At 45.9% G+C, this 26,526-nt stretch overlaps 1 protein-coding gene across 8 annotated transcripts in view; it reads left to right on the top strand.

Moving 5' to 3' along the window:
* Positions 1-26,526, top strand: part of NRP2 (neuropilin 2) — a 116,319-nt gene that overhangs the window by 67,066 nt on the left and 22,727 nt on the right. For 3 of the 8 annotated variants that reach the window (XM_017653686.3, XM_017653683.3, XM_017653682.3), the window contains exons 13-15: positions 10,659-10,918; positions 12,468-12,564; positions 13,739-13,759. In XM_017653686.3, coding sequence (XP_017509175.2) covers positions 10,659-10,918; positions 12,468-12,564; positions 13,739-13,759 — 378 coding nt within the window. Of the gene's footprint in view, positions 1-10,658; positions 10,919-12,467; positions 12,565-13,738; positions 13,775-22,918; positions 26,358-26,526 lie in introns of those variants that run through there. The other 5 variants (XM_037009257.2, XM_037009254.2, XM_037009252.2 and 2 more) reach the window with 3 other exon arrangements.

Genomic DNA, 26,526 nt, shown 5'->3' with positions numbered 1-26,526 from the left:
AAAGAGTTAAGGCTGGCCTGTCCCATGTTCTTCAGCTCCAGATCCCCTGATGAGCTTCATAACTTCACACCACAGGGCAGTCCTCTGCTTTTTGCCCACAAACCACCAGAGTCTTTGCTCACGACGTCATCCTGCAGAAGAGCGGATTGGTGGCTCCCAGCCCTCTCTTGTGCTGACAGTACAGCCTGGAAGCTGGGAAGGAGTGAGAGAGGCCAAAATTAAAGAAAGAAGGAGCAATTGGGAGGTCCTAGGAGATGAGATGAGCCAATGCCCCCTTGTTTCCGAAGCCAGTGCTCCCTGCCAGCCTCACAAGGCCTTTTGTTAACTCCAAGCTGGGTATTATTGTTCCTAAATGGCTCATTAGGAAACCACTGCCCTCAAATCTGACTGATACTTCTCCCAGGCTGTCATCACTGCTGTAGCAAACCAAGCTGGGTGGGCCCGAAATGCAGCCACACCCATGGGTGTCCAGTAGAGCTGCCTGGCCCTTAGCCTCTGGAAGAGTGTTGCAGTCAGTCCTTGAAATACTGTCAAGCTACCCTTTTGGTTTGAGAAAGCCAGATTTCAGAAGCCTCTCCTGGCACTATTGATAGGGGAGCAGTTGCCTTGAACTACAAACCTGGTAGAGGCAAGGGCTATCTGCTGTCTCCACTGCTGGCTGCTTTTACATTTGTGTTCTGGCAAATGTTTAATGCCAGTTCTCCAGGGATTAAAAAAAACAAATAAACTTGTTTTGTCATGTTTGCCTCTTTCAGTGGTGTAAATACTCCTACTCTGGTTGAATCCAGGCTACCAACATGACCTCATCAGAGGTGGAGTTGAGAAGTACAGTAACAGCTTTGTATAGTCTTTTTCCATCATACAGATACAATACATTGAAATACCTTCATGGGCCTAGATCCTGGTAAAATGCATTAAAATCATGAGTAGTGTTGCATTTTGAGAATTTATGACCTTCAGTTTTTAATAAAACTGATTTAATTGTAACTTTATGTAATTTAATTTTCAATAATGATTGCCTTTAACAAGTGACTTGCCAAATACCAGAAAATTGAACAGTTGGCTGTCACGAGCCAGTACCCACTGGCTCCAGCACGCTGTGCATTAGCTTTCAATTTTCCTACACCCCTGGCCTGGACCTTAGGCCCCCATATGCACTTGAGAGGAAAGGAGTTAATTCTGGAAATTAGTAGATCAAATGACTAGAAAATAAAAGGGGGAGAGGGCCCCCCCTTTCTGCAGGGTGCCCCAGAGCTATTCTGCTGCCCCTTGCCCCCAGGGCTGGCCCTGTCTCTACTCCCCAAGGGGTGGCAGTGGACAGATGCTAAGAAAGCAGTGCAGGCCAGCCTCCTGACACTTGCTTTCCTGGAGGGTCACAGTGTCTGCCCTGGAGAAAAACATTTTCATATTTCAAGTGTTTATCTCTTCAGAATTTGAGTGCTCAGAGAGATTAATATCTCAAGATCACCATGGCCTCGGGCAACAGGAGAGACCACTTACCCTCGCCCCAGCCTTAATCACCCTCCCCACTCTTGTTCACTGCAATAATGTTTAATTAATATAATGAGCCTCCTACATGTTAGAAAAAAATACTTATTTTTATAACCCAGCCTGGATTTTTCATTTCATTTCCTCTCCTTTGAGACTTGGCCCAATTAATTGGTTGTTTTTTCCCACCTCCACAAACCTTCCCCACATGAAGATTTGTGGCGTATGTGTATGGATGTGTATACTTAGTGTTATGTGTGTGTGTTTGTGGGCTATGTGTGTATGTATGTGTTTCTTTCTCAAAGTGTTCATGTTTTTTGTGTGTATGTGCGTATGTTACATGTTTTTATGTGTCGATGTGGGTTTGCAAATATGTACATGTGTGTGTGTTTATGTGCGTGTGTTTTGTATGGGAATCTGTGTGTGTGTCTATGTGCATGTCTGTATATTTGTCTGAGTGTGTTTGTAGTTTATATGCATGGGTGTGGGTGGGTGTGTATATAAAAGGGGGCAGCTTGGCAGAGGCTCTTTGAATAAGGCGATGTAGATGGTACAGCATGGGGAGATTTCCTGGCTCTCATTCAGTTCCATCTGCAGGTGCCTTCTAATAATTCAGTCTCCTCCTGCACCCTTCTGAGCAGACTTTCTCTGAGAATGCCGAGGCCTGCCCTGTCCGGCTATAAGGCCACCAATTAGCAAGTGACAATTCTGGGAGAACTTAAGTTATTTGCTGTTTGGCCCTTGCCTTGACCTCTGCCGCTTTGCCCCGTCACCTCTGCCTCCTCCCCATCCAGCCCTCACCCTCACCTGAGTGCCCTGTCCGTCAACCTTGGCTACTGGTTAGGAATTCTAGTCCTTGTCCTCATTCCAGTTGATTCATTACACCCTGTGGTTTGGGAAGGCTTTTCAGAGCAAGCTCGCAAAGTGGGCAGAATTCCAACCTTGGGCTGGCTGGCTGGGGACAGAAATAAAATTAGGGTCATAAGGAAATGCTAGATATAAAGTTGTTTCTGCCTTAAGATATTGAGGAGGAAAATGATTATTTTCCTCTATCAGAGGAATCCCTGAAGTTTGGTAAAATGGCACTTATAACCCACCTCCAGACAACAGAATCATAGTACTGTTTTCTGAGCACTTCCCTCCATCCTCTGATAATTTAAAAAAATATTTGCTATATTTCCCATTTTTCTTCTCCTCACAAAACTGGATCCCAGGCTTTTAGCAGGAAAGGATAGAAAGCCTTTTCTGTTCAGGGTGGTCCTTTCTTCTTAAAAAAAAAATGGGGCCCTGAGGGGAGCAGTTGGGAGAAAGGAAACAGCTGTGCTTGGTTAGGGGCAGGGCGACTGCTGCTGGGTTCAGAGCCACCGGACCTCCCGAGCCAAACCTGGAAGCTGCCGTGTCACCCACAGCGCGCCGCTCCACAAAGAGGACACTCACTGCTCTTTAAGAGAAGCGTGCCCCATTTCCCCCCTCATACAATAGGTAAACAAAGGTAATTACATTTAAGAAAGGAGGTGTCGCCATCAAGTGCAGAGGCGATAGGCGCAGAGGAGAAGGGAGGAGAGGCGAAGGGAAATCGCCGTGTTCGGGCTGTTTGATTCCAGGTGTCTGTGGAAACTACTCACATTCCTCAGATGCTTTCTGATTTACTTCTTTTCTCATGTTGTGTTTTGTCTTTTTTTTTCCTTTTAAGTAAGCAATTAGTTCTGTTTTTTTGGCTAGTGGTAATGGTTGCTTAAGGCTGACAAGACACCCACTGGTTTCATTCCACTGTTTTTGTTTTCAAGACAGTCTTTCAAGCCACTCAGAATTTCTTTTTTTAGCTCTTTGCTTATGGCTTAGAAGCCTGGAGTGTGTTCAGAGCAGCCCCTGGGGACGTTGTCCCGAATTCAGTGACCCCTGGTGGTTGCAGAGGAGCCAGTCTCATGCTCTCTGAGAAGCTCCTTTGCCTTTTCTCTGTGGCTACAGTGACACAAAAGGTATTTCCTCTGCTGGGAGCTACCGTGTTCTCTACAGATGTTCTCTAGCGTGTTGATCATAAACAGAGTTTTGAGGAAGAACAAATTCAGGTCTTTAAGGAACAAAGCAAAAATTCCTTGAAATGATAATCGTAAGCCATGTATCTAGAGCTGCATGTTTAATATGGTAGCCACTAGCTACATGTGGCTACTTTATCTTAATTAATTCACGTTAAATGCAGATAACATTTTCTCCATCACACTAGCCATATTGCCAGGGCTCAGTAGCCACACTGTCTTGGATGGCACAGAGAGAGACCGTGCCTATCGTCACGGGATGTTGGCCTGTCAGCGCCGCTGTAGCACCTTTCAGCGCTCATGTGGGCATGACCTCTGTGGCCGTTCATTGATGCTAGTGCCCCTGGGATTGTTGTAAACCAAGAGCAGATCATTCAGGGGATGTGCCTCTTCTCTGATCCCTTGGTGGGAGTGTCCAGTGGTTGGTATATTTGTCACTGTGTCATTCTACCTAAGTGAGCGACATAGTAAACAAGTCACACAGCATTAGGTAGTGTAGGAACGACTTCATTCTTTCAAAAAAAGTACATACTAAGTCATACAAATAATAGTAATAATAATAACTGCTTTTGTATTGTTATTGTCAGGAATGAGACCAGAAAACTAAGAGATAAAGGGTATTATGCCAGGTCAGCTTCAGAATCCTCAAGTGTGTACTTAAGCACCCTATACGTGTGCTCATGTATGGATTTGCTGGCCTCATGAAGTATGGTTACAGTGTCACTTCATTTCAGTACCTTCAAATCACAGAAGGGATATAAAGAAAACTGGCAAAACCCATTTGTAATAATGAAAGGACACAGCTGCCTAGCATTTATGTTAATTGGATGGAGAGACCAGCACCAACTCTGGGCTCCAAGACATGCTCAGGTGAGAGTAAGCCAAGAATACAATGCTCTGAAGTATTCAGACCTTACAGCGGTGGCTGTTCCATCAAGTGGAAGTGGTAGACTTGTGAGTTCTCATGGGGCTGTTTCGATGGGCCACTGAATAAACTCTATGAGAGTGGACAGCCAGAACTGTGATTTACTACATGCATTTCACGCACATGGGAAGATTAAGTATGGGTGGATATGGTGGGTAGATGGTTGCAAAAAAATCAAATAATCAAGGAGTGAACTTGCACATGCTGGGCTTGATTTTGGATGGTGAACTAGCAATGATTCTGTGAAATAAAAAACAACTCTCTGAACTCAGAAGACCTTTCCCACAGTGGGACCATTGGCGACATACAATCCAGACAGTGAGTTGGCATTAGCGTGAATTGCCTTCAGAAAGAAGTCACTGTGGCCTGGTGGGGAGCAGCCACTGCAAATACGAGCCCAGAATTTGTCAGGCTTAGATCACCATAGTGAATGAAAGTCCAGGCACAGCCTAACTTAGAAGAAACCAATATCCAAGGAATAACTTCAGCTGGAGAAGGGAAGCACAGAAGGAAAGTAGGAAGGAAAACATCTCTGACGTTGTGGAAAAGGCAGCAGCAGAGAGAAGCTATTATTCCTTTCTTCTGAAATTCATAATGGGTTGGGTCCCCCAGCAGTGTGTGGATTGATAATGAAGGGGCAGAATGATAACAGGACTGGTTCAATTATAAACTTTCATGAAAACTGACATACAAAAAAATAGCTCCAAGTAGCCTACTGCAAAGACAGGGCCTGAAATCCCAAAGGTTCACAAAATGGTCAGTTGTAAACCTTGAGAACATCCTGCTGAGTTCACCCAAAGTCAGTGTTTCCTTTAACTGGCTGTTAATTTGAGGACCTAAGCAGAGATAGGCTGACCTTGGGAGGCCAGCTGAGGGTCTGACTCATGTTTTAAGCATGACCTATACAGAGAGACTACATCTCCCGCAGCACTAAATATTCTTTCAGATGGTTGTTCTAGTAGGAGGGCAAGATGCTAGCCAGGAGATGAGTGTGTTGGACAGATGGTGTGCTTGGCTTTGCAATAGCCAGGAGGATCAGACTGGTGATTTATTTCAGGGTTTGGTAAGGTGTGGACACAATTGACTCCATTGCTGTTGGCCAGCCATAGTCACATGTTTTCACAGCACTAATGTGGCTGAAGCCAGATGCAGTCATAAATTGCCAGGTGAAATGTCAGGAGACAGCAGCAGGTTAAAATGCCTGAATGGCCTGTCCCTCTGCACTTCCTCCTCACCCTTTTAAACTCCTGTTGTTTATTCCCATGTGATTGTTTTCCTTGTATCATGGGCAACAACAGATGTTTTGAGTCAAGGACCTAGCAAAATGCCTCCCAAATATGTCAAGTCAGGGAGGAGAGGGATTGTATCTCTGGGACATTATTTCTTCATTCTCTGTCAGCAACTGAACATATTTCCTTTCCATTGTCTTTTTGCTGGAAGCTGTCCATTGCCGGCATCACTGCCATCAGCTGCAAGAACCAGAAGACGGCCTCCAGCAGGCAAAGCTAATTCTTAGCTGGTCAGTTGTCATGTTTGGCAGCCTCTTAAGAATCCAGAGGGTTTCTTCTTAAAGTCCAAGTAAATCAGTAAAGTAGCCCACCCATGCCATGCCAACCCTTTGCTCTATCAACGAATCCACGAACACTGTATGCTTAAAACTTCCTCTGTATTTAGGAGTCATGTGCCCTAAATTGGAATGTTCCAGAAGAATTCACTTATAGCACATATATGGGTGCTATGACTTGAAAGAAGTACTGGAAGCACTTAGCTTGGGGAAGGGTCAGTGGAGACCTACCACCATATCTAAAGGCCTAGGAAGTAGACATTTAAAGGAGCAAAGATTGTGTTTCCTGAAGAAGTGAAGACTAAGGGTCTTCATTCTTCATGAGTGAAAATGTTTCTAACTCAGAGGTCAGAAGCTGGCTGGGCTCCATCAGGGATAGAAAGAGGACATGTGTCTAAATGACAACAGAAACACTTAAAACTGAATGTAAGAAGCTCCTGACAGTTACGGCGCTGACCCAGGAAACATTTTGCCTACATGGCCTATGAAAACTCTCTCTCTCGAGAACTTGAAGCCAAAGGTGGACAGCCATTCCAGGGAGGTGTTCTGGGTAACAGGGTTGGCCTGACCTAAATGGTCTCTGAGGTCTCTCCCTCATTCCAGAGTCATGGTTGTTTTATTTTATCTATCTTGTTTTATCTATCTGTCTACATCTATCTTGTCACAAAAAACAAGTGGTCAACAGCCAGCTGGTTTCCGGGGTGAGGGTGGATCTGGGAACTGCCTTATTCCAGAGACCATCCTTACTGTCTTCAGGCCACACCATACTTCTAAAAAACCAAAAAGGTACGCACAGGAGGCAGTGTGAATCGAGATAGTAGTAATGGAGATCGTAGCTTTTGTCCAGCTTTTACTGTGTCCCTGTTACTGTGCAAAGCACTTTACACGGCTCATCCCACTGCCTCTTCCTCCTCACAACCCTGTGCAGGAATGCTGTTATCGTAGCCATTTTACAGATTGGGAAGACTGAGGCTTTAAAAGGTTAGGGAGCATTAGGCCAGGATTCTAGCCAGATGAGAGCCATGCTCTGGCTTGTTCCCTCCCTCTGACGGGGCTCATATCCTGCTTCCATCGCTCTCTAGCAGTAGTCTCAGACACAGTACTTCAATTTTCTGAGACTCTGTTTCCTTTTTGGTAAAAATGGAGAAAATAATACTTATTTCACAGGGCTAGATTTCACGCAGATTATGTAAGTTTAGGCAGACAAAACCACCAGTGATGTTGGCACATAGTCGGTGCTCAGGTAACATCAGTTCTCTTGTCTCTGCTATTCTTCTCTCCTCCCTGGGTGTTCCTGGTCTGAGCAGTTCCTTCATGATGCCCTGGTTCTAATCAGGCCTTTTTCAATGACAGGCAGGGACGTTTTGCAGCTCAGCGTCCCTCTGACTGATGTCTACTGCTAATTCTTTAAATTTACATATCATCTTTCTTCCCTCAAGCTCATAGCACTTAACAGACAAGTGGGGCACAAATGATTTAACTAAGTGAAATTCAGAGGCCTGCTTGTCTTGAGATTCTGCAAACTAGTGGATTAGCTCAGATGTCAGCACTGAATTATGATCCTTCAGCTGCTCGTGCTTAGCACACTACCAGCATTAACTCCCCGCCTTCCAGTGGTCCTTTAAATCATGCATAGTGATTATCATCCTATTGTGAGGGAGAGAGAAGAGAGGAAAGGAAAGGGGGAGAGGAGGGGACCAGCTCCCGTCCCAGGAGAGGCAGTCTATGAAACCTTTGGCCTCATTGTGCCTGAAGTTTTAGCAACAGAATGGGGAAATAGAGCAGACCCCAATAAAAACCAGCCAGCCCAGCTCTCTGCACCCACCCCCCACATTTTACTTACTAAATTCTAACCATTATGCCATGATTCCCCGGCCGCTTAAGAATGTAAATTCACACAAGTGACAGTATTTCTGCCAAGCAATTTTCAGGCAGCAAGTGGGTCTTATTTGTGAAACTGTGAAGGAAGAAGGCTGAATAATAAGTCTCTGAAATCTGGTTTTCTTTACATATGAGGTGGAAACTGTACGGGCTTGGGAATTACTGGAGCATGGGAGCCTTTGGGGGCTCCTCACTGGCAGCTGCATGGACTGGGTGCTGCCACAGGTCGCAATGTTATTACTAGCTCACCTCACCTTGGAAAAGGGCTGTTGGCTCAGGAGGGTAGGAGGGAATTGTGAAGAAATTAAATGAATCTGAGGGATCCCCAGAGGCTAGCTGATTCTCCCTCCATTCTTGATTCCAGTAGGTGGCTTCATATGATTCTTCATCCATGTGTTTGTCATTCATTCATTCATGGAAACAAAGTTTTCTTGAGTAGTGGCATATGTATGTCACTATCTAGGGGCACGGAGAAGAAGCAGTATTAACCCTTAATATGTGTAAGCCCAGAACCTTGTAATCAAACTGGGGTGATAAGAAAGGCACACATCAAACAGTTCAATTACAGTGCAAGGTAGTGGGTGGTTACCTGCTGAAATGCATGAAAAATAGCTCCAAGTCTTTCAAAAAACAAGGTAAAATCATTGGTATAGTCAGTAAAGGTTCAAGTTGTTGCGAGAAGAAAGGAATTAATATTGGAATGTGCCAGCCAAAGAGGTGGGAGTGGAATGGTAAAGGAGGAAAGAAATACGGGTAACAGGAAAAAAGGCCCTCCAGTGGGGAGGCCACTTTTCTTTGAATAGAGTGTGACTGACTGCCCAGATATGGGATGAGGTACCTGGGGCACAGCTGAAGTGAAGAGCCTACTGTGTGAAGGTGGGAATACCTATAGTCAAGACCAGCTCTACTATTTGCTAGCCTGCCTATTTTGGACAAGTCACTAGAACCTTTCTGAGCCTCAGTTTCTTTGTCCTGTACAAAGTAAGATTAGTAAGACCTAGGGCACAAGTATATAGCAAGGCTTAAATGAAATAATGCTTACAAACGTGTTCTGTAACCCATAAAGCATTATGCAAATACCACTTAGAATAGCAGGAATAATGAGATCTGATAAGAGAAGCATAGGTTTAGACAATCTCTGAGTGTCTGGTTGTGGCACCAGTATCTCCTCCTTCAGCAGATCACCATTATTAAAATTCTCTGCTGTAGACAACTGCCAAGTTATCTGTGCTGACTTTGGCTTTGGAGAGGTCTCATGTTATGGGGGATTAGACGGACATGGGTCTGGGAGGTTGAGGAGACACAAACTGGAACCCTGACTATGCATCCTAAACTTGTCTAATTCCACTTCTGGGAGGGGGAGCTTCTGGAGCAATAATCTGGGAGAATCTAACCTGAAGGGGAGCCAGAGAGAAGGGAGATACGTGACAGGGAGGCAAGAAGGAAGGAGCTGTTTCTGGGCCACTGACGCTAGGACTGTCTCAGGCTCAGCTCTCGCCAGAAAGGTGGTGCCAGCAGGAGTCACAACAGCAAACCAGTGAGCCTGTTGATTCAGGGCTCTGGAGTCCTCACTATCCTTCCCTGACAAGCCTAGGATGTTCACACTCCCTGCCGAGTAAGAAGGCTCTGTGCACATATCTCAAATTAACATGATCCTGAGGTGTCTGATGTGCCGGGAATGTGGTGCAAAAGGGTCCCTGCCGTCTTGCAGAAGTGTGCAGTGTAAGATGCTTCAGGGCCAAAAGGAAGTAGCAAGATCTTCTCCTCAACTGTCACCTTGTTCTCTTCCAGGGACTAGAATGCTCCTGCACGAGCTGGATTTGCAGGTGCAGGTCCCCACACCTGGGTCTACAAGGCATAAGGTCCACAAATGAGAATGGGGGCTCCATCTTCCACATAGTGTCTGATGTATTTGAAAACCAATCAGCCAAAAGGCCTGTTCTCCAGACATTTGGATGGGTGAAACCTTAATTTTCCGACTGTATATTTTCGGCTAAACACATAGCCTTCATTAGTGATGATGACAGCACTTATTTGTACTAGAGCTGTGTTTGCCTGGATCTCTGCCAAAGGCCAATTCAGGCCTTCCCAGTCTGGGCAGGCAAGGGAGTAGGGTGTTGGCCCTCCTGATTACCCCTACTCAGCCACCACCCCCTATTCTGCTTGAAACTGATGCTGGGCTTCTGAGTTACAGTCAGTAGAGCCCAGGCACCATCTAGTAGCACCAGGGAGGCAGAAGGTTTTAAATGCCTTCCATCTGGACATTGCCCAGCCAAGATGGCTAAGGCTTGAAGCATAAACCACCTGGCCAGAACTGTCTTCTAGTTTAGCAGCCACCTCACCCCCTTATAATTCAGTTCATTACACTTCACTGGACCTTTGGGAAAGCCAATGATGAATAAGACACAGATCTGGCCTCCTAGGATCTAGGAGAAGACAAACACAAACACAACCAGCCAACACAATAAGGCTATGGTGCCAGGTGCCATATGTAAAAGAGGCACAAGGAAAGTGAGGCAGAGAAATAGGCAGGAGGTAAAGACTTGACATAAAGACTTAAAAAATGGCTTCAAGGGGACACAGCATTTGAATCAAGGCTCTAAAGAAGCCTTAAGAAAAGGAAACCTGGCCTAGAAAACAGGAACATGAATGAACAAAAATCACCAAAATGTGGCCCCAGATTTCCCTTGGAGGGACACAGCTGTAAACTGGTGTCTCTCCCAAGCATTTACCAGAAACCTCTGTTTGGGTTTATTTCCCACAGACGACAGGAATTTCTTGCGGCTGCAGAGTGATGGCCGGAGAGAGGGCCAGTACGCCCGGCTCATCAGCCCACCCGTGCACCTGCTCCGGAGTCCAGTGTGCATGGAGTTCCAGTACCAAGCCACAGGTGGCCGCGTGGCGCTGCAGGTGGTGCGTGAAGCCAGCCAGGAGAGCAAGCTCCTCTGGGTCATTCGCGAGGACCAGGGCAGCGAGTGGAAACATGGGCGGATCATCTTGCCCAGCTACGACATGGAGTATCAGGTGGGGTGGTCACGGGAGACGGGGTGCAGAGCTCCACAGGAGTCACTGTGATCTGTACTTCAGTATTTCAAAGGGCCGTGCCCATTCATCATTAGGGAACGTGGTTAAGCTGCTGTTTTCATTGTAGTTCTCACATTGCCATGGCAACTAAATGACACTCTTATTTGTTATTCAAAATGTGCCTGTCTCTACACCCAGGCTTGGTTCTTTGTTCCTCCTATTGCTTTTTATATTGCTGAAATCTTCAACAAATGTTTCTTCTCTCCATTTTATTTTAGATTGCTATCAGGTAGGCTAACAAAAGGACACGAAACCAGGTTGAATAAAGAGCACAAACAAACCATCCACACACCAGGGTAGAGTCCTGTCAAGCCCCTCAGACTCCCAGGAGGAGAGGGGACCACCTCCCAGACCTGTCCCAGCAAGTGCCCACACAGGAAGTGGGGTTGCTGTTTGTGCTCAGTGGCAGCAGACGAGAGAAACTCCTAAATGAGTGGTCTCTCTCCACGCAGATCCAGGAGCTGGCTTCTATTATCTGTGCCCCACAGAGCAAGAGACTGAGGCACAGATGGGTATGCGCAGCTGCGGCTGAAACTTGGGTAGGAGTAGGCACTGCGGAAGAGGTGACTGAGAACCAGCCAAACATTAACCTACTCCTCCCCAGGCGAGAAGGAGCAACAGATGGCTAGGGAGGCAGCCAACTGCTCGCTCAGCTTGCCAGAGGACAATGAGCTGGTTTGCACAGAGAGCCCGGGGAGGGTGAGAATGAGGAATGATTGAAGACCACAGAACAGAGGGGCTTCTGTGGGCCACCTCCAATCACTCTTCAGATTGTAAGGTGTTGGCACGTCCTCCCCCCCGCCTGCGTTCCCATTTACAAACCTTAATGCATTGTATTTATTGTAAGTATCTGTTTGCATTTTTGTCTCACCCACTAACTAATGAGACTCTTCAAGCAGGGGGTCTTATTTTGTTAGGTCTTGTAACTGCCCTTGTGCACATAGTAGGTGCTCAGTTAATTTTTGGTGAAAGAACATATTGTTTCTCTCCTAGTTGTAATGGAGCCCAGAGGCAACATTGTAATGATGGAGCCCTAAGAAAATGTTACCAAGGCACTCCAATCTCAGTTTACCATATTTCTCACTTTACCACCACCTGCTCACATCTTCTGAGTCTCCAAATACCTGAATTGGGCATTTGTAAGATTTATGAGAAAAGAACCTCAAAAATGGCTAGGGACATTTCAACCCTCCTTTAAATATACCCTGATTGTGGTTCTTTTAGTTAATACATTCTAATTACTGGACAACAATATCCTTCACCTTGTTATATATATATATTTAATGCCCTCAAATATGCATTTGATTTGAACCAACTCTTTTTATATTAAGATTTCAAGTACCATAGCCATGGGGTCAGTGGATGTGTACCAGATGCAATAACACACACACACACATTTTAAGCTGTGGTTAACTGAAAACTGGAAATCTTTGTACTGCCTGGACCAGGAAACTCAAGTTAACCCTGGTCTTGTTCTTCTGGCTTCTAGATCGTGTTTGAAGGAGTTATAGGAAAAGGACGTTCGGGAGAAATTGCCCTCGATGACATCCGGATAAGCACTGACGTTCCACTGGAGAACTGTATGGGTATGTGAATGTCTCTCTCTTTGTGGCTCTTCCAGATAAGACACCAAGGGCTGGGATGTACAGGAAGAGGTAGCATGCCATTTGCAAACCCAGCTGTTACCCAGTGGGTAGGGCAGCAACAGCCTGTGCAGGAGATGAGGTGTGAGTATAGCTGTATCTTAGGCTGCCTTCAGGATGAGAGGAGTGTGAGAGGAGGTGAAGTCATATCCCTGTTCCCATTCAGAAATAGACATGCACTAAGTATATGGAGATTCATGGTGCCAAGACCCCATCACCAGATTCCAGCTTTTAGCAAAGAAAATGCTAGAGAATGAGAGTGACTGCCAGTCAGAATTACATGCTGGAAAGGTTTGATGGATTTAATGGAAGCCTTCATTGGTGAGCAAAAATAGTACATATGTTGTACCAGAGGGATAACACAATTACCCAAGTAGTTCTTTTACATGAATGACTTGCAGAGCAAACTGTGACATATAAAATAAGATTTTACATTTTGCTTTGAAGCTAATACCTCTAATGCCCCAAATCACAAAGTTGTTGTGAGATTATACACTGCATGACAAATGACCATCACAGGAAGGACACCATAACTGTCCCCTCGGACTGACGTGCTGAGTAGCCAGCCCATCAGAGATGCACACATTTTACCCAGGTCACCCTAAGGACACCTTGGCCATCTCCCATCAGAGCCAGGGATATACCCTAAAGCAAGGGGAACTCCTGAGAAGGAATGGGACCCTCTTTCAGTTGGCAGAGTGACTATAATAACTAACTCACCAAGTGCTTTACTTGGCATGGGGGTCCCAGATGTGTGTGTGCCTGCTGATGTCAGAAGCACCCAGGAACACCCTACTCCCTTCAGGCAACTCTTTGGCCCCAGACATGTAAAAGTAATCCAGGCTCTGAAAAAGTATCAGTGATAAGTGACTGATTATAATGCTTCAGGGACCCATTACTCTGTAAAGAACTTTCTGTTCCAAAGCAACTAAGAATCTCTCCCCACCCACACAGCCCCCATGATGATGACATGTCATATACGGTCTAGAGCATGTGGAGGACATGGGACACTTTCCATCAAAGAACACTAAATAGAAGTCATCTTTATCATACTCTGTATTTGCCTGATTATTTCTTCCCCTTATCTAACTCAAACTTCTTTTCTCTTTTTCCCCAGAACCCATCTCAGCTTTTGCAGGTGAGAATTTTAAAGGTAAAAAAAAGAATTTTTTTTTTGCATGTCTTTTCCTTCTCCCCATGTGATATGAATTGGGGGGAATTAACCTCCAAATTTGGCGAATCTCGCAAGAAAAAATGGGCACCACTCCTTCCTACCACTAGATGGCACCACCAACGCCTGTCCATTTGGGGGACTGTCTCTTGTTTAATTAAAGTTTAGAAACCTGTAATGGAGACAAATAGGTTACAGAGAAACCTTTCAGCCTCCTCTTGTCCAACAGGGAGCAATGAGGCTGGAAATGCACGAGTGCTGAGAAAGGAGAGGCTGTGGGGAGACTGAACAACAACAATAACAAAGAACAGTAGTAAATTAAAAGTGAAATGAGGTGGCAATGATTTATTTTAGCCAGAAGATGGTTTCTTCTCAGCTGCAGAGTACCAAGGCAGTAGTCTCGATTCACCCTCAGTAAGGTCCCGTGGCAGGCAGTTTTGTGAGGGAGGGAAGTTAGGGACACAAGGAATGACAATTCAAAGGAGGAAAAGTGGCAGTATTCAGAAGCTGGTGTCTGACGAAGGAAACCAGGAGGCACATTTGATGACTGGAGTTAGAGCATTTAAATACAGGGCTGAAGAACAGAAAATGACTCTCCCTAGTAAGGTAAATAGCACAGCAAGGAGAGAAGAATCTGGGATGCGTGCTGCATGCAGGGGGAAACACAGCCCCCAGCCTCGGGTGACAGCAGTGCCCATATGCAGTTGTAACATGGCGGATTTCATTTTGCCCTCTTGGCAGTCCAGGCAGCTGCCAGTGCTGAGGTGGGCACTCAGGTTTCCAGTGCAGAGCATTTGCAGCCACTCTACATACTTCACTTCAGTTGGCCTGGGTGTAAAAGCCCTTGGAGACACTCACCCTCGCCCCATGACGGGGTTTTCCTGACCGATTTTATCCAAACGCTTGTCAGGGTTGCTGTGCCCTGTTTGTGCTTGCTGGCCTTGACCCCATAGGGGACAGCATTTCAGAGATAAGGGAAGTCATTTTTATATCTGAAGTCTAGACTCATTATTCTGATGGTCATGAATCTGTCTAGCTCCTGGCTAGAAAGAGACGCATTCCTGGTCTGCCACCTAGATGTGCTCTTGACTCCAAATCATCTCACCTAATTTTCCACTCATCATTGCCTAAGACAATAGGTGAGGGAGAAAGCAGCAGTACAGAGAGTGACAGACCAACACAGAGTGTATTTTCTTTCTTCGCCTCCCTTGCCTCCCTGAACCCCATCCACACTCCCCATTGCGCATTTAAAGTATTGAGAGTATTTGTGGGCATGTGTTGGTGCCCTTCGGGTGTGAGATTTACATTAATGCGGATCCAAAGTATTGGAAGGGAAGCTGGGATCAAAACTGAACGACTTGGATTACAGTTGAATTCAAGTTCTAACCTTCAGGACCCAAGGTAATGTTTATACCAGGGATGTGAAACCTGCTCATGTTGTTTCACCTGACTCTTACTGGTTGTTGAGACAAAGCTCCCAGGAAAGGCTGGCTAAAGACTCAGAGCAACTGCTGCAGACACTGCTCTGTCTGGGTCCGTGACTGACAAGAACGGAGGCTCAGCGCCATGCTTCCATAAGAGAATAAACAAGCCAGGGCACACGTGCTCTCTTTGAGTCCGTGTTTACCATGAGGCTTCACAGGCCAGTCATGTTCTCTTGTAAAAAAATATATAAATAAAATATCACCAGATATTTAGCCAAAATAAACACAGGACTTAGTGACTTGAATGTAAGAATTTCCAGGGCACTCTGATGGGCTGGTTTGGGAGTTAAGCCAAAGGCAGCTCCTGCGTGACACGGATGGGCCCAGGGCTGCTGGCTTGGGAGATAACAAGCGTTTTGGAAAATGGAGCCCAGGTTTTGGGGAACAGAGACTTGGTCAAGGAACATAGAGTCCAGGGCAGGAGGATTGGAACTGAGAACGGGCAATTTTGATCACATTGAAAAGTTTTACATGGAACGCCGAGTTGGTAACCAGATGAACCCAGGGCTGTGGAGTCTTTTTTTGGATTGAGGTCCCTCTCACCTCAGCATGCAATTCTGTGTTTTGACTCCAGCAATGCCTTCCATTCGGGAAAGGAGAGGGGACCGTTTGCTCTGTGGTGACTGGCACACCATTCCCCTCCTGGTCGGGGCAGCAGCGGCCGACTCTTGGTCGGGACATAGGATGTCTTGGGACTGAATCAGCCTTTTCACTATGCGGGGAAACAAAGAGAAATCAGGTTTGAGCAGGCAAGGGTATGGAGAGTTGATGGTGAAACACTATTAACAATAGGCGTTTGCATTGCTCGTGGGCTTTTTTTGAATTTGAGTTGTTTTTCTTTTCCATTATAAATTAACCATGAGACAGAAGCAGCATCAATCTTTCAGAGAAACCAGTGTGTTCTAGGTAAATCTCTAAGGAGATGCAAAACAAGTGGCCTCTGGACCAGGGCTTGCTAGGTAGTCCAGATCTTTTATATTTTTATAGTTTGAAATGTCTTTCATTTTTCTGCCTCTTTCTCATTTATTGCCATGAAACATTTTTGTTTTTATTCAAATTGCCTTGTGTTTTCTGCTTAGTGTGTATACCTTGTATACCAGGGTGTGAGTAGTGAAGAGAAATAAACCGAGGAGAGAAAGAGAACCGTGTAGAGAATGGACAAGGCGAGGAGAGGATGAGCATGCTCTGCTGTCGTGTGATTTTTTTGTTTGTTTTTTAAAGACTTCTGTTGTTGTTATGAGTCACATTTTTAACATTGCAGCCTGGGTGTGAATTTTTTTCTTTTTTTTTTAAAGCAGGGGCTATAAACATAGTGCTGTCATGTATCTTTTTCTAGACTTTAAGCTTTAACAAATGAAAAACTGTGTAAAGGAAAAGAAAAGGGAAAACCGAAAAGTGGTGTAATTAAGGTGATGGATTATTTCCTCTTAACCAATATTTTCTCTTTTCAATAAAAGAAAAAAGAATAATAAAGAAGCCAGTAACAATATATAAAGCCCATAATCAGAGTTCTGTAGTTGCTGACCAGGTGGTTATTTTCAACAGCTCACAGTGGAAGCCAGAGTTCCTGTTCTGTTTAGAGGCTGTGGGCTTTGAACAAAGCAGGTGCAGGGAGACTGGGGTTGGTCCCCACCCGTGGGAGACCCAGGCAAATCCCAATCACGGGCGCTCTTGGGGAAGGTGGTTGTCGGGGTGAAGGACTCAGAACGGCTGTGTGTACCACCAACAGTGCTAAAAGGAGCATCAGTATCTCTTAGTGATGCCTGGGAACATGGGCTTTACATCTCAGACCAGCTCCGGGAGCCACAGGGCCCATCCCTTGGGTTTCACTTTCTGCATCCTCATCAGTTTTCACCCAGGTAAACGCAGGAGAAAGTGATCATGACAAGACAGTGCCAAGCCTAGTAGGCAGCGGCCATAGCGTTGTGGAGCAGTGACAGAACTGGGTAAAGATGCCTCAGGTTTTAGGTTCTGCCCTTTCCCAGGCCCATCTGTCCTCCATCTCCACCTTCAGCCCTGGTTGGCTGCCTCCCAGAGGCTTTGTCCACTGGTGTGATGCCCCCCCACCCCAGGGCACAGGACCTGGGTTGGCCTCCAATTCCCCCTCTCCCTGGCTGCCCTTTTCCATGCCTCTCTCTACTAGAAGCACTTCCAAGATGCAGTGAGGGTTAAATGACGTCCTTGCACATAATTCTCTGATGAAAGGCAGAGAAGTATTCCTAAACCCTCCCAGGGTTCCAAATGGGCAGCTGTGGGCTGTGCCTCCTTCTCCATGTGCCCCCCTCCCCTTACGTCTCCAGCTGCTAGGTTAAGGCTAGGTGCTGCTGAGCAAGGAAGCCTGGAGATCAGATGCATGTAAACCGGTAAGGGCTTGGCTGCCACTGCCTGCCTAAGGGGACGCTGAGGCATCCTCTGTGAGGTGACTTGTGCACGCTGCCTCTCCTGTCACAGAGGCCTGACACATCCCCTCCCTGCAAGTTTAAAGTTTACCGTTCATCTAAACAGCTGCCAACATTCATTATTCTAAAGGGAGAAGAAAATTTTGCTCGCTGACATTCCTCCCTCCAAGAACAGAAAGGATAAGCCTGAGTTTAAGGAAACTAGCACCATAGAGAGAAGTGTCCCAGATTTCAGCCAGCCATGGACCTGAATTTAGAGACATTCTAGAAAGATGTGGGGGGGTCAGCCCAGGTTCTGCTAGCCCACCCGAAACCTTCCGATGACCCTCCAGACACAGCTTGTAAGGCAAAGCCAAAGAGTTCTTTCTCAGGAATATTTTGTACTTTTACATTCTTCCCAACAGATCAGTGGGCGAGACCACATTCTTCTTCTATCTTCTGTAAACTTTTCTAGAGGAGCCAACCTTCTTTGTTTGTTTGCTTAATCTCACAAATTAAATAAGCTTTTTTTTATCTGAAATGCCCCTTCACGGCACTTCCTTTTCAACCTGTAGAGAAAAGCCAGGCCTAAAACAGTTCTTGTTTGCAAAGAGCCTTTTTCTTCCCTCCCCTCTGAGAGAGACAACTCACCATTGGTGTCTTTCAAAACATTTGGAAACCAGCTAACTTTCTCCAGGCCCGGTGGACATTTCATGAACATAGCTGCAGGAGATACTTTCTCTTTTCAGTGATTCAGTGAGACAGGTTCAGACACATGTAGCAGGTGCAAAGGGAGGGGGGCACTTCCTATTCCATCCCTGCTTGGTTAGAATGGGGGTCTGCACACTTTCTCTGTACACATGTTGAGCTTTAGGAGACCCTGGGCCACAAGCACCGACCTCGGCATTGTAGCACAAAAGCAGCCATAAGTAGTATGTGATGGGGGTGCCTGTGTTCCAAAATGTAGTGGAATAAAATAGGTGGTGGGCCCGATTTGGCTACCTGGCCCACGGCACCAGCTGAGGACACGGGCCTCGTACTTCCGGTCCTGCCCCTGTGCCTTTCCAGAGATGCGAACCTCCTGAGGGCTCTGAGCCGTCTATCGTAGGGTTTCACTGTGTGCTGCTCTGCTCTCCCCTTCAGTTTTCCTCCAGGTAAACCCAGGAAAAAAACCACTTACCTCTCAGGTTCTCAGGTCCCCCATCTGAGGGCCATGAGGCATACACGAAATGATCTGATCAGGGGAAGCACACAACCCAGCACCCAGTACACAGGAAGTGCCCACTCTGGCGGCTGTTGTGGCGGCTTCTTACTTCAGCAATCCTATTTGTGCAATAGGAATGGAAGGAACCCTATACCTACTGTGGTTTTTTTTCCCCCTTTATTTTCCTCCCATGCATGGCTTCTTAGTATTTGTTTCTCAGAATTAAAACTCTTTGACTTCACGTTGCGCCCCAGCCCCCACCTTCTCCAGGGGGTTCAGAACTTTTACAGATGGATGCCTGCTCAACCTTGCAAATACACTTGGAGTTCTTGACTATTTAAATATCTGTTTCTCATTATCGCACACAATGAGAAAACTTTGTGGTGAATTAGAGGGTGGAAATTAGTGAAAAATAGTTCAGGAGTTGAAAGCATTTTCCAATTAGAAAAAGCAAGATAATGTGAATAAGCAGTAGAGGTTAGTGCAAACAAAGGGAACATTCAGGTCAGCACATCACCAGCTCTGGGCAAAGTTGAAGTCTCACCTACACTCTTGCTCTGATTTGGGGAGACCTAGACCAGGATCCTTTGGGGGTTTTTTGTTTGGGTGGGTTTGACTTTTTTTTTTTAAATTTGTGGAGCTCCTCTGTTGTAAAGCAATGGTGTAGCCACCTCAAACAGTAGAAGGGGCAAGCAGAAGGGGCTAACGTAGAGCTACTTGCCAACCTGGATACCTGGTGCAGGTGGCATCTGCCTAAAGGGGCCACTTATTTGCGTGCAGGCATGGTAGGAGCTAGCAGAATCTCTAACACTTTCCAAGAATGACTGTTTATGTGAAATATCAGTGGGTCATTAATGTTTTCCAGGGAATCTGAATATTGGTTCAAAATGCTTTCTTCTATCTATCTGTCCATCCATCCGTCCGTTAGTTCATTCACCCAGCCAGCCATTCAGCCAGCCAGCTGGCATCCATTGGATTCCTGCCATTATCTGGGAAGGTGCTTTGGGAAGGGATTTAACCCCTATGACCTGTCACCTTCCTATGATCTCTGTCTGGCAAATCAAAGCCTCATTAGCATACAGCCCTTGCATGCTGCCACAGAGCTGGATTCCAAACTAGCAACCCACCTGCCAGTGGGAGTCAAGTCTCTTTTAACTGGAGAATGTTCTGAGAAACTCTGACCCCCAACTGCAGGTCACCCAAAAATTGCCTGTTGGAGCTCTGGGGAGATTGTTAGGTATATCCTGTCTTTTCTAACTTCTTAACATTAAAAGCACAAACTCACGTAGTACGTGTTTGCATTTCTCCTAAACACATGTCCAAGGAAGAAGTTTAAGGAACCAATAAAATGTCTGCCAAATGGCTTCTGTCACTATAATTTCTACATGTTGATAATTTGGGGGAAAAGGAGCATTAGTAGGAAAGGGGAAGAGCGTCCTTATACCTGAAGTGGAGTTTGTCCTCCCAAGCACAGCAGAAGTCCGAGGCCAGGGCCCTAACTGATCCTGAATATGTCCTCCACATCCCAGACTTCACCTTCCCCCAGGGCCCAGTGACTCCTCCCCACAGCACCCCAACTTTGTCTGTCATGACAAACTCTTTAGGAGTAGCATTAAGGCCCCGGCCCCAGCCCTGTGAGCCCTGAGTATTTGTGGGGCTGGGGGGATAGTGGGGGACATTTAATGTTGAAAACCAGCATTTTGGCAGAAGGAAAGCAAACCTCTCACCTGAGACCATGTGTTGATCAGGAGAATGTAAGTAGTAGTGACCGTTTTCTGCTCTGCAGAAATTTGTGCTCTTGCCTTTGTGGCCTGGCCAGGTGCTTCAGATAGGGAGTTCATCCCTGGGGAACCGTCGCCTTCCTCTCCCCTCGGGGGTGAGCTGCAGCCTCATTAGAGGGCGGCCCTCACCGTGGAGCCATATCGAAATCAGAGCAAACCGAGGATGCCCTCTGGGGTGAGGGAAGGGTGCTGAGGAACTTCGGGCCTGTCCCTGCACACTTTGTTGTTTCTTGTATGTTCTTCTGAGCCCACATGCAAATCCAGCGGCAGGATGGTTGCCAGGCAGCAGATACTCCTGGTGACCTGAATAATGAGTTGACACCAGCTTGCTGCAGCTCGCAAGCTGGCCATTTCAAGGAGCCGTTTTCAGAGTCTTGCTTTCTCTTTCTGTTTCAATGCATAATTTTCAGTATGGCCACCGATAAAGAGGAGGAGGGAGGGAATTTAGTTACCGGAATGAAATTATTAAAAGATATAAATGGTTTGGGAAGAAATAAAAACAGAATAGGTGATAATGAAGACAATGTAAAAAGGGGCATGTGGGGATCCTGGGATTCTGGGGTCCTTTCCACACCAGGGGCTGTGGTACCATTGCCACGGTATATACTGTGTCACACATCCTTGTCAAAGTTCCTCCAGTACTGCGGCACTTCTGATGGCCTGAGAGGCACTAATGGACCTTGCACCTTAGTGGAAGAGGAATCCCTAAAACTAGAGGAATCAGTGATTAAGAGCTGGAAGGGTGGCAGGCTCTGAAAGATTTCCTTGTTCTTCTACCACTTCTGAGAAGACATCTGAAGATGTGCCCCACCCCAAGACTGTTCCCCAAATCAAAGACAGGAGTTGTGGTGTGCGGGCTGCAGGAGTTGTTGAATACTTGCTCAGAAATAAGAGTCTCTGCTTCCGTTCAGTCTTTTAATCATGAGCATTTATTGAGTGCCTCTTTGTGCCTACCCTGAGGTAGAAACCAAGATGAGAGGAAGTTCTGCATGAGGAAGCCCAAATCTCACTGGGGATGGGCGGGCTGAGGAGCATGAAAATATAAATGAGCCCTTTGTGCATCTTAAGCAGAGATGCACCCACAGAGTAGGACCAGTGGTGCACGAGGAAGGCAACAACCCACACACACGTGGCTTCCTCCCCCAGGGGATCCCGTGGAAAGAGGGTACCCCTTTCTGGTCACAGCCTCTTGATGTAAGAAGCAAGGGAGGAATTTTTCATAGGTTAAGCAGACATCATTTTTCAGAAGTAAAGATCATGTCTGGTTTTGGCAAGCTCAAAAGCTGCTAGTCCCATTCTGGGCCACATTCTCATCTGATGTAAATCTTTGGGAGAATCAAGTTGTAGCACTGTTTTGCATCATGTGGGACTCTAGCCAGGCTTTCCCCAGAGTTACCCTGGGCTTAAATCTACTACATCATCTCCATGGCAACTGGAGGCCTGGCCAGTGAAAGCAGTTACCTCCTAAATCCTCTGCTAGCTTCTCTGGCTCCCTCTGTTTCTTCCGTGATTCAGAATAATCTCCCTCACCTACTCTTGCTCTCACATACCGACTCTCATTTTGTGCCCACATTTTTTTGTTGCAGTGTCCCTCCAATCAGGTTTTAAAATCCTCCATCCAATTAAAAAAAGGCAGATGTGCTAGTCATTGCTTGACAGTGATAATTGGCCTGTTTAGACAAGATCAGGCTGATGTCAATGGGCATGGAAGTCTTGGCAAGCCCAAGTGGAATTTACCTTCAAGTCCAGCCAGCCTAATTAATACATTGTTTGAGAATGCTGGCCAGCCAGACCAAATACTGTATTTCCACCCATTAGGAGAATCAGCCTCACGTAATCCCAGAAGTCATTTCAGCATCATTTGCCTGTGTGTGTGTGTGTGTGTTTATGTGTGTGAATTATAATGCTTCTACATAGTATAGGATAAGTGTGATGTAACAGAAAGGAGAAAAGAATTTTGTAGTCATCAAGTTCTTGATTGAGTCCCATGCTTCCTACTTACTTTCTGTATAACCGCTGTTCATTTAACCTCTCTGAACCTCCATTTCCTCATCTGTAAGATGGGTCTAACAGTACCTATCTCATAGGGTGTGAGTAAGAAATAATATCAATCATTTAAAAGTGCTTGGCACGAACTAAGTACTCAGTACCATCTTATTCCCCTGTCCCCTTCCAAAGCATGTGTGTGTGTGTGTGTGTGTGCGTGTGTGTTTTTAATTCGTTTTTGATTAGTCTGCATGCTCTCAGCCTAGCAACACTCTTCTGTGTCTCTCCACCAGGGGGCACCCTCCTACCAGGGACCGAGCCCACAGTGGACACGGTGCCCGTGCAGCCCATCCCAGCCTACTGGTATTACGTAATGGCCGCCGGGGGCGCCGTGCTGGTGCTGGTCTCCGTCGCGCTGGCCCTGGTGCTCCACTACCACCGGTTCCGCTATGCGGCCAAGAAGACAGATCACTCCATCACCTACAAAACCTCCCAGTACACCAACGGGGCCCCTCTGGCAGTGGAGCCCACCCTAACCATTAAACTAGAGCAAGACCGCAGCTCGCACTGCTGAGGGCCGAAGCAAGGACAGCACCCAAAACAAACGAGAAAGACTGCAAACACGTTGCCTCGATTTTGCACTTTTTTCTCCTCGCATAGTCTCTGTGTGAACTCTTCAGACACCTTTCTCCCTCGGGGCCCAAACCCCGGGCACTCTTATCCATCCCCATCATTCTCCTTGGGTTCCTTTTTTTCATCCCCCTTTCGTTGATTCCAAACCAACCAACCCCAAGTCTAATGCTGCATCTTGGAGTCTGAGAAGAGAGACACCCCTAAGCCCTTCACGACTCCAGGCTCAGCTGGTTTCCTTCCAGAGACTGGTCCCTGTCTCCTTCCCTTGCCTTACCCATACCTCCTCTGGGTGGGCAGCTGCCGGGAGACTTGAGGGGAAGCCTGGACCTTTGCGTTCGTACAGAGTGTACCTTTGCGTGTGTGAATAGTTGTGTGTGTGCGTGTATGTGTGAGAAAGAAAGGCTGGTTTGTTGTGAGGGAGGGGGAGCGTATGGGCGTGTTCAGAGAGGGCCCCCTTTAAGTCTTGTGTTACTTCTCCAAGAGTACATTTTACAGGAAAATAATATACTGTACTAGTTTTTACTTGGAGAAGAGATTGAAGCTTTTTGTTGCCTTATCTAGCTCTGGCTGGGTTTCTGTTGGCTACCACTGTCATCTCCAGGTACCTGAGAAGCTAGAGGCCACACGAAATGAACTGTGGCCCCTCCTACCCCTACCCCCATTCCCAACTCTCCTGACCTGAGAGGCAGCTTCCCACGATGCACTCAGATGTGACCCCTTGTCACGTCTCTTGGTACCTTTGAAGTAACAAGGTACCGCCACTGAGTGCGTGTGGAACCATCCCTACTTCCAGCCCTGAAGCAAATCTGTCTCATGTTGCCTTATAAAAGAGAAGCTCATAATGAATGTTTAGCTTTTATCAGTTAAGTCCCATCTTGGAATAAGTCATAGAAAAGAACAGATCTGAGACTGATGAAGGAAAACAGTCATCTGTTTGGATCAGGAGGATGTGGAGGAGAGAAGGGAGAAGGAAGGACCGAGTGTTTTCTTTCAAGTCTCCTACCCCAGGGGGATTCGCTGTGCCCAGCTGGGGATGGAGCTGATGAGGTCAAAAATCGTATTCTTTGGTATTATATTGGTCATTGTAGTAATGTTTGTAAAATACGGGGGAAAAGGGATCATTTGCTTTCCTTTCATGGTATCAGTGTCTGAATCTATAGCCACTAAAATGTAAGGCTGCCCATCTGACTTATTTAAATATTATGAGAGAATAAAAAGTAATCATTTTTTAAATGTACCAGTGTGCTACCCCTTAAAGCATTCATAGCATCTGGCAAATACACCCTCATTGGCTGGCCTGGCATTTCCAGCTGTTGCTGCCTCATCAGGAGAAGGTGTAATGAAGGTAAATCTACTGCTGCCCATTCATCCTCTCTAAACAGCACAGGGAAGAGGGGTGCTGGAGATGAATTGCCTAATGATATTATACAAAGAATGGATTCAATAATGAAATCAATTTCATTGATAGAAAATGCATATTTTAATGAAATTCTCAGTGTACTGGGGCTCAGCCTTAGGGATGTTTATGTCTTACCCTCCTGCTAGGAATCCACTGGGGAAGTATAAGAATCTCTCTTGCCTGGGATGAAAGCCTCCAGGTACCATCTGAAAACAAAATACTAATGATTTTTTTTGGCTGCTTGGGAGAGAGACCCTTAGCATTCTTTCAGAATATCCATGCAGGTCCCTCCAGCACACAGACTCACTTTGCATTTGGTTTGTTTCATCCTCCTAAAAGAACTGCTCTCCCACTCTTATTCTATTTCAAAGAGCTACTCTTTCTCAACCACAGCAGCCCTGCCAAGAAAAGGAAAGATGAAAGGCTAGAGCATGAGTTACCTTGAGATTTCAAGAAGTGTCCTACCCTAGCTGAGGATGCAAAAAGAAATGGGAGGAGGAGGAGGGGCCGGAGCCCAGGACGCCCTGTGATGGCTTTCATGCGAGTCACTAAGGGCTTTTTATCTCGGGAGTTCACATCCCGTCATGCGTTTGGGGCCAGGCATTCCCTTGAAATGATTGACATCCCTGCAGGCACCCCAAAGAGGCATGTGTCAGGAAATCATACCTGGAAAATCCAGCCAGTGTAGCAACTGTCTGAGTTACCATATACCCTTGAGGATTGCCCTTCTTTAAAAGAAAATGACAACAACGTTGTGAATTTGCTGTGTCTTTATCTGCTGCCCCGTGTGGCATCGTCTTCATGTACATGCCATAGTTGAGGATGTGAGACTGCTCAAATCTCTGTGGATGCACTTCAGCTGGGGATGTCACACCTCTCTCTCTCTCTTTCTCCTTCTCCCCATCCATCCCAGCAACTTTAATAGTATTATCCAGGTACTATGCTAAAAGGGCAGCTCTCCTATAAAATCATGACTTGCAGCTTTAAAAAGCAAATTCTGTATTTCAAAGAGGGAGGGAAGGATCACTCTCTTCTAAGAAAAATAGACTGAACAGGTGAATGCATGCATGCATGTGTTTAGAGTTGCTTCTCAGAAGACAAAGTGGGGATAGCAACTGTTTCAATATAAATGAATCAATGAATGCATTGAAGGTCTAGCTTTGGCTGGTAAAATTTTGCCTTAATAGAGATTTCATGTCAACAGCTCTGGAAAAGCAACCCTTATCTCTGGAGTGAAAAGTCCCTTCCTTGAAATTATGCTAGCAGTTGCTATCCTCTAATCACTGGTGAAGGCAGAAAAAAGAAAGAAAAAAGCATTGTAGCATTGCCATTGATGAAACAGGATGCTGAAAATGTAACAAAATTGTCTTTCCCTTATCCCACATTTTTGGGATTAAAGCCAGAATAGGATAGAAAATCCAGTAATATTTCTGAGGTTGATAACCCATCTTTAAAGTGACCCTGTCTTTAAAATGAAACTAGCAGGCAAGCAAACTTAAATAATCAAACATTACCAAAGAACAACAACAAAACAAGAAAACTTAAAGATTTTTACTTCCTATTCTTATCCCCTCTCCCTAAAACTGTGACATCTCTTGCATTGCTCAGTTGCCTGTGTGTCAAAATAACTTGTGGACATTGGAAACTATTTGAAAATGTATTGTGTGGAATGTAATAAAATGATGATATTTTTATACAAACATCTGGGTATTTTTTTTCCCCCTTTTGCCTGTGAGAACAAAGTTGAAATGTAGGCTTTGAATAAATTGGTGTTTCCAAAGGATACACACTGCCTTCTGAGCTACAGGGCATTTCTGTGGGAGGTAGGTGGGTGTTCTCCTTGAGGCTGAATGCTAGCTTTTCCTTCTT

The sequence above is a fragment of the Manis javanica genome, chromosome 12, assembly GCF_040802235.1.
Source record: "Manis javanica isolate MJ-LG chromosome 12, MJ_LKY, whole genome shotgun sequence".
Classification (NCBI taxonomy): Eukaryota; Metazoa; Chordata; class Mammalia; order Pholidota; family Manidae; genus Manis; species Manis javanica.
This window is presented reverse-complemented; position numbering and strand designations above follow the sequence as displayed.